At 49.7% G+C, this 8286-nt stretch overlaps 1 protein-coding gene across 1 annotated transcript; it reads right to left on the reverse strand.

Annotated features, from left to right (window-relative positions):
- Positions 1-5816: 5816 nt before the first annotated feature.
- LOC128048655 (coiled-coil-helix-coiled-coil-helix domain-containing protein 2-like) lies at positions 5817-6221 on the reverse strand. The gene has a single exon (XM_052641081.1). It carries the CDS (start codon positions 6219-6221, stop codon positions 5817-5819), a length of 405 nt encoding a protein of 134 aa, XP_052497041.1.
- Between the last annotated feature and the right edge of the window lie 2065 nt (positions 6222-8286).

The raw sequence follows: 8286 nt of genomic DNA on the forward strand, positions 1-8286 counted from the left end.
CTGATCTGCAGAATTCTAAAGTGATATGTGCTATTAAAAAAAAAGTTTGTTTGTTTGGCTGTGCTGTGTCTTAGTTGTGTACACAAGATCTTCGTTGTGGCATGCAGGATCTTTTTTACTTGAGTCATGTAAACTCTTAGCTGTGGCTTGTAGGATCTAGTTCCCTGACCAGAGTTAGAAACCGAGCCCTCCTGTGTTGAGAGCATGGCGTCTTAGCCAGTGGGCCATCAGGGAAGTCCCAATATGTGCTATTTTAAGCCAGTATATCTGCAGTACTTAGTCACAGAAGCAAAAAGACTTGTCTCAAAATAAACATTAAAATCAGACTTTGTAATCTCTGAGGGCCTCCCTGTATAAGAGGCTGACTTCCTTTCTCCTTGTCCCTCTCCCCTGATCCCTGTTCTCCCCCCAGTCAGCTCCAGTCCTTGCCCCCCAACCCAAGACTGCTGTGCTCTGACTGGTGCCACACCTGCTCACTGATGCCGCTCCTGGGTTCTTTGTCTGTGGGTTCAGACACATGTGGGCAGATGAAATATAATTAAGATGAACCTGAACGTAAGAAGCTGTGGCCCCCTGGGGCCTGTGGGGAGAGAGATGAGAGGAGGCATCACCTAGGAGTGTCACTTGCAGAAAGATGGAATCTGGACCTCATGGTGTCCCCCAAGAGGTCACTGTAACCTGGTCTGTGTCGATGTCCAGCATCCATTCCCTCTTCTGGCATCTTATCTGCTTTAGCCTTTTGGTACTATTATACTTTTTTTTTTGTCTTTTTTCCTCTCTCTCTCTCTCTTTTTTTTTTTTTGCAAATTAACTTTAATACACAGATACAAACGCAACAAATATAGATTCACAGCATTTATAAGAAATCATTCAAATAGCATTATAAATAAATTTTTTAAACAGAATTTCAGAGAAAGTACATATTTGCACAAGTGGGCTTGTACAACACACATCAGCTGTCAACAGCTATGTCCTCAGTCGGGAAGCTGTCACCTGACCTAGACAGATAACAGCGTCTTGATGTTGATGAGTTAGAATTGAAGGAAAAAGTGAAAGCAAAAGTATTAGCTGCCCAGTTGTGTCTGGCTCTCTGTGACTCCATATTCCATAGCCCGCCAGGCTCCTCTGTCCGTGAGATTTCCCAGGCAAGAATCCTGGAATGGGTAGCCATTTTCTTTTCCAGGTCTCTCTCTCTTAATAACTCTTCTATTTTGTGTGTGTGTGTGTGTGTGTGTTTTAACTCTTCTATTTTGGAATAATTTTAGGTTTATACAGAAAAGTTGCAAAGATAGTACAACTTCCCACAAATGTTCACATCCTTTTAAAAATTTATTGATTTATACACTTGTGGCTGCCCTGGGCCTTTGTTGCTGCCCTTGGGCTTTCTCTTGTTGCAGTGACCGGGCGTCACTCTCTAGGTGCGGTGCACAGGCTTCCCATTGCAGCGGCGTCTCTTGTTGTGGAGCGTGGGCTCTAGGGTGTGTAGGCTTCAGTACCCGTAGCTTGCAAGCTCTAGAGCACAGCACAGGCTCAGTAGTTACAGCACTTGGGCTTAGTTGCTCTGCAGCATGTGGGATCTTCCTGGATGAGGGATCAAACCCGTGTCCTCTACACTGGCGGGTGGATTCGCAAGTACTGGACCACCAGGAAAGCCGTAATGTTCACATTTTAAAAAAAAATCATGATTTGTCAAAACTAAGAAGTTAATATTGATATGGCACTAGTAACTAAACTGCATATTTTATTCAGATTTCACCCATTTTTCCACTAACATTCTTTTTCTTTCCCAGAGTCCAAGGGATTTGGACCCCACAGGGATGTAACACTTTGCATTCCTTTTAATTCTGTGAGTGAACTGGGCTCCCTCCCACCTTTCTACCTTTGACCCTGTCATTTATTTTGTTTACAGTAACTTTTCCATTCCCAGTTCCCACAGAAGTCCTATTCATCTTGCTACAACCCCTCTTGCAGGCAGGGATACTGTGGGGAGGCTGATAGGAGAAGGTTAGGAGATCTGGCTGTAATATTAAATGGGGAGAATTTCCACTGCCCCTTCCATACTCAGGATCTCATTTGACTCTCATTTGGTTTTTTATTTATTTGTTTTTAATTGAAGGATAATTGCTTTATAGTATTGCATTTGTTTCTATGAAACATCAACATGAATCAGCCATAGGTTTACTCATGTCCGCTTCCACTTGAACATCCCTCCCACCTCCCTCTAGGCTGTTATCCAGCCCCAGTTTGAGTTCCCTGAGTCATACAGCAAACTCCCATTGGCTATCTGTTTTACATATGGTAATGTAAGTGTCCATGTTACTTTCTCCATACCTGCTACCCTCTCCTTCTCCCCTGCTACCCCAGCTGTTCTCCTTTGGTTTTGATGTAAGAAAGAAAGAAAGTGAAGTTGCTCAGTCATATCTGACTCTTTGTGACCCTGTGGACTGTAGCCCCCTGGGCTTCTCCATCCATGGGATTTTCCAGGCAAGAATACTGGAGTGGGTTGCCATTTCCTTCTCCAGGGGATCTTCCTGACCCAGGGATTGAACCCAGGTCTCCCACATTGCTGGCAGACGCTTTACCCTCTGAGCTACCAGGGAAGCCTTGGTTTTGATGTAACCTTTATGCAAATCCAAGCTAGTGTGTATTATTGCTCACTCCCTGCTCCCCCCTACTCAAAAGCCTGCATCTACAGGTGAGCTTTTCAGGATCGCACAGGTGGCTGGAATCAGAGCTCAAACAGAGCCCAGGTCTCTGACCTCTGGGAGTTTCATCGGTTCCTCTGTCGTGTGTGATGATCCACCCCCACGTTCCTGCGCTGTCTGGTCTGGGGGTGCTTTGGTGTAACACTTGGCTTGGTTTGGTGGGTGGAGGGTTTCCTGTGGTTTCACAGCAGCTGCATATTTAGATAAAACTGCATTATCCTTGGCCTCAGGGACTTTGTTCAGGCTGTTCCAGCTTACGCTGTCACTGGTGTCCCCCCAACCCTTCCACCCACCTCTGCCAAGCCATCCAGGAAACCCCCCAGAATGCCAGAACCTTGGGCTCCCTAACTCTACCCACCTCCACCCTCCCATCGTCCTCTGTGCCCCCCAGTCCCCTGCTTTTCTGTCTTCCTTTCACCCTCCTTCCTCTGCTTCCTTCCCTTCTTTCTCTCCTGCGCTGCATGGCATGTGGGGATCTTACTTCCCCGACCAGGGATTGAACCCGGACCCCCTGCAATGGAAGCCCAGTCTTAACCACTGGACCACCAGGGAAGTCCTTAACCATGTTTTCATAATCTGTACAAAAGGAACAAAATACTCACTTCCAGGATCACTGTGGGACCCTATGGGAAACATCTCTGCACAGTGAACAACCACTAAATACTGCCTCCCTTCCCTGGACTGGGGACTGCGGGCCACTCTTGGGTTCCTTAATGGCTCGGTGCGGAGGAGGTTTGGAGGCGGGCCCTCGGCTCTGCTACTCTGGGGGAGGGGGCAGTCAGGCCAGCCTCGGGGGTGGGCCCGCAGCAACTGCCCCAAGCCTTTGTCCGGCTGCGGGACAGGCTTTGCCTCGGTCCTCCCTTGCCCAGAATCTGGGCTTCTCTGGGCTGGGAAGAGGAAAGCAGTCTCCTCTTTGAGGGCAGCGTCATCCTCTCTCAAGGCTGAGACTGACACCCGGCGACCCCTCCCCACTTCTCTGGCCTCACTGTGCCCGGTGGTGCCAACACTCTCCTCGGCTCACACTGTCCCACAGATGCTAACTCTTCTGCTCGGCTAGAAATACCGTCTTATTTTTAGCTCTGGCCCTGGTCCATCCCACTGCACCCCTCCCTGCCTGGGCTTGTCCAGATCTGCAACTCGTTTTCCCCAGTCCTGAGAACCGCAGGAATGTTCCCCCGGCACTACACTTCCATGGTCCCTGCTTGAACTTCTCTCTCTCTCTGCCCCATTTGCTTGCACACAGTCTATTTCTGCCACACTCTGCTAAGTGTCTCCCAACGCCGCCTCCTCTCCTGTCCCCCTCCCCTGCCGCACCCTCCAGAAGAGAGGAACAGCCCTAGGAAACCCTCACAGCTGGAAGGGACAAGCGAAGAGGGCAATGAGTTTATGCAGCCTACACACACACCCACCACACCACACACACACCACGTATACACACACCACATACACACACACACCCCACACATATACACACACCACATATACACACACCACACACCACATATACACACACCACATATACACACACCACACACACACACACCACATATACACACACCACATATACACACACCACACACACACACACCACATATACACACACCACATATACACACACCACACACACACACACCACATATACACACACCACACACACACCACATATACACACACCACGTACACACCACACACACACACACCACATATACACACACCACACATATACACACACACACCACATATACACACACCACACACACACACCACACACACACCACATATACACACACCACACACACACCACATATACACACACCACACACACACACACCACACATACCACATATACACATACCACGCACACACCACACACACACACCCCCACATATACACACACCACACACACACACACCATATACACACACCACACACACACCACATATACACACACCACCTACACACCACACACACACACCACATATACACACACCACACATATACACACACACACCACATATACACACACCACGCACACACCACACACACACACACACCCCACATATACACACACCACACACACACACACCATATACACACACCACACACACCACACACACACACATACTATGTTCTGCTTTCCATGGCATGAGGTTGGCTGTGGCTGGATCAGCTCGGTTTTCTGAGGCAGTTAACCAAGAGTCTACAACACTTTCCCCCTCGATTTAAATTCAAGATGAACAAACAAGCACTCCCTTTGGAGACAAAGAGTTGAGAGCTGACACTGATGCAGAACAGCAAGCTTCTGAACCGAGGCGGGCGGTGGGTGTTTCCCTGAGCCTGGCAGAGGACGCTTTTCCATCTTGAGGCTGAGTTTCAAGCTTTTTTTTCTCTTCTAAATTGTTATTTATTTATTTGACTATGCCAGGTCTTAGTTGCGGCAGGCAGGATCTAGTTCTCTGACCATGAATGGAACCCAGGTCCCCTGCACTGGGAGCCCAGAGTCTTAGCCACTGGACCACCAGGGAAGTTCCTCTAAGCATCGTTAGCATGTCTAATGTAATTATTAGCATTCCTCTAAGCACTGTCAACAGAGCCCTGGCCCCACTTCTGATTCTAGACAGGGAACTCCTTGAAGACATGGCACATTTTGTTCTCAACCTTTAACATTTCCAGTCCCTCAGGGTAAAACCCGAATTCCTCAGGGCCTGCGATATACGATGCCTTGCCCATACCACATGGCGTGTCTGGTCCCCTCTCTCCCTTCCCCAAAACATATGCCCCAGACTTTAGGATGCTTCTTTGTTTTTTTTTTTGGAAAGAAAATCATTTTATTCTAATCAATTCACAAACAATAACATGAGAAAAGCACACTTAAGAGGCCACAACCGCCTCTTCTGCCCAATCCCAAACTCAATACCATCTCAATGAACTTCTATATAGTGACAATGCCCTCTTCCACTACAGTCGTGAAGCATAAAACCTATTAATGATTAAGGAGAGGTTTAACGGGTGGTCTCACACTTCACATCTTCGCTACTGATTATACTTTAAATGCTAAACCAACATGGTCACGAGAGGTGATTTTTCATGTCTTCAATTGGGACTTCTTGATTAAGCTAATCCGTTGGCCAGTCTGCACTGTTTCAGCACCTCGCTGAAACCTTCGCAAAGTTTAAGGTCACCCTGGCTCTGGGCACACTCCAAAAAGTGTTTCACCTCATAGAAGCAGGGGCCATTCTGCAGCAGTTGCGCCGGCTGGGTTCCCTGAGGCTCCTGGTAAGTGATGTCAGGACTTGAGGGTTCAGCACCGCTTCCTCCGCTGAAGCCCGCAGTGATGGCGTGTCCCAGAGCGTGGCCGACGGCAGAACCCACAGCCACGCCGGCAGCAGCGGTTGCCATCTGGGCCATCAGACCTGGCTGCCGGGGAGCAGCAGCAGGGGAGCCGATGGCAGCCGGTGGAGCGCGGCTGGCAGGAGGGGCCACGCGGGAAGTGCGGCCTCGGCTTCCACGAGGCATCTTGACGGCACCTCGGCTTCCACGAGGCATCTTGACGGCACTGCTAAGCGATGTCCACCTAGGATGCTACTTGAAACTGTCAGGCACACTGTGCCTCCTGCCTTGGTCTTGCTGTTCCCTCAGCCTCGATCCCCTCCCTGAGGATACTTCCTTCTCTGAGCCTTGCTCTAAAGGACCTTTATCGGCTTCTCCCCTCGACGTGTGGTCCAGCCCAGCCCATGCATCCTTGTCAGCTGTCCTGTGTTGTCCCCTCATTGCGTTTCTCAGCAGCTGATGTGGGGTTATGTTGATTTTTCTGGTTTCTGTCTCCATCCACTTGAATGTGAACTTCAGGGGGACCATGGCTGGTCCTTCTGTTTGCCACTACATTTCCAGGGCCTAGATCATGCCCATGTGGGTGTTAATACTTATTTGCTGAAATGGAAACGAAGGCTCAGTACATATGGATGAGTGAGTGACCTACATCAGAAGCCTCTCAGGACAGCTGGGCCCTTGGATGAAAGACTGTCCAGGGAGGGAGAGTGGGGGGAGCACATGGTCCCCCCCTGGCCCCTGGAGGGTGGGTGGCTGCCTGCTAGCCAGGCAGGACACATAGAGTAGGGAGGGCTGGTGTGTGGAGCTGGGGCACTCCCCTGGAGGTCGTGCTGGGCGTGTCCAGATGTGAGGGGTCCCTGGTCAGCAGCCAGCCATTGCTGCCCTTCCCTTCCTGTCCAATGAGTCAGCCTGCCGGGAAACACACTAGGGAAGTGGCCTTGTCAGGAGTACAAAGGGACCAGGGGTCAACAAAATAAGAACCCACTCACCCACCTCGCCCTCTGCCGGTAAGAAGGTGCCGGCCCACCCTCACCTCCATCTCAGACTGCTGGCCCCAGAAAGTGAGAGAACCCATGCCTGGTGTCTAAGCCCCCAGCCTGTGGGCCTGTGTGATGAACCCAGTAAACAAAGGCGGGACCTCTTGACCGCTGATGCTCCTCTCCTGGTCCCTTGATTTCTGGAGCTCAGGCTGGAAGGGGAGGGAGAGCTGCCTATGAGAACTGTGCCGCTTCAGGCTTTCTTCATCTATTGTCCTGTTTCCCCTCTCCATCCCCTTCTCCCCATCTCATCACAGGGATTGCTTCCTGTTTCAGTATTTATCACCTGCACTAGACTGTAGGTCCTTTGTGCTCACTTGATTCTGTGTCCTCAGTGCTTGGCACCCTGGAGGTGCTCAGCACACGTTGGTAAATGAATGAATATATGAAGGAAAGGATGAATTTCGTCCCCTTGGGCTGATTAAGAGGCTCTGACAAAAGTCTGTGCTTATAATTTCAAATTGTGGTGCCTAAGAAGACTCTTGAGAGTCCCTCAGACTACCAGGAGATCAAACCAGTCAATCCTAAAAGAAATCAGTCCTGAATATTCATTGGAAGGACTGATGCTGAAGCTGAAGCTCCAATACTTTGGCCACCTGATGAGAAGAATTGAATCATTGAGAAAGACCCTGATGCTGGGAAAGACTAAAGGCAAAAGGAGAAGTGGGCGGCAGAGGATGAGATGGTAAGATAGCATCACCAACTGAATAGACATGAATCTGAGCAAATTCGGGAGACATTGAAGGACAGGGAAGCCTGGTGTGCTGCAGTCCATGGGGTCTCAAAGAATCAGACAGGACTTAACGACTGAACAACAGCAAGTAATAATAAGCAGCGGCAGCAGAGTCCCCCTCAAGACCCCCCAGTAGAGAGTCATGTGGAATACTCTGGAGAAAGCCCTGCAGAGGCTGCCCAAATAGCCCTGGAGCCCTGGGGGCAGGGCAGGGAGCCCAATGGATAACAGGTTCACACAACTCACACCTAGCACTTGTCTGGCAATAGAAAGGCCAAGAAGAAAGTCTTCTCTTAGTCTATGAGTCTGAGCCTGGAACTGGATTGGGAGAGTAAAACGGGGGGATACTGGAGTACGTGTCCCTCTTTCTCTTACCTCTGCCCACCCTGCTTCTCTGTTGTGGACCCAAAACAGGGTAGGGAATGAGAAGGAAACAAGTCTCCTCCTCATCACTCATAGATACAGTGACTTTTGAAGGGGC

This window comes from Budorcas taxicolor, chromosome 5 (genome assembly GCF_023091745.1).
Source record: "Budorcas taxicolor isolate Tak-1 chromosome 5, Takin1.1, whole genome shotgun sequence".
NCBI lineage: Eukaryota > Metazoa > Chordata > Mammalia > Artiodactyla > Bovidae > Budorcas > Budorcas taxicolor.

What these genes read in the sequence shown, in the direction of transcription:
- LOC128048655 (XM_052641081.1), bottom strand. Translation starts at nt 6,221, where the DNA reads ATGCCTCGTGGAAGCCGAGGCCGCACTTCCCGCGTGGCCCCTCCTGCC.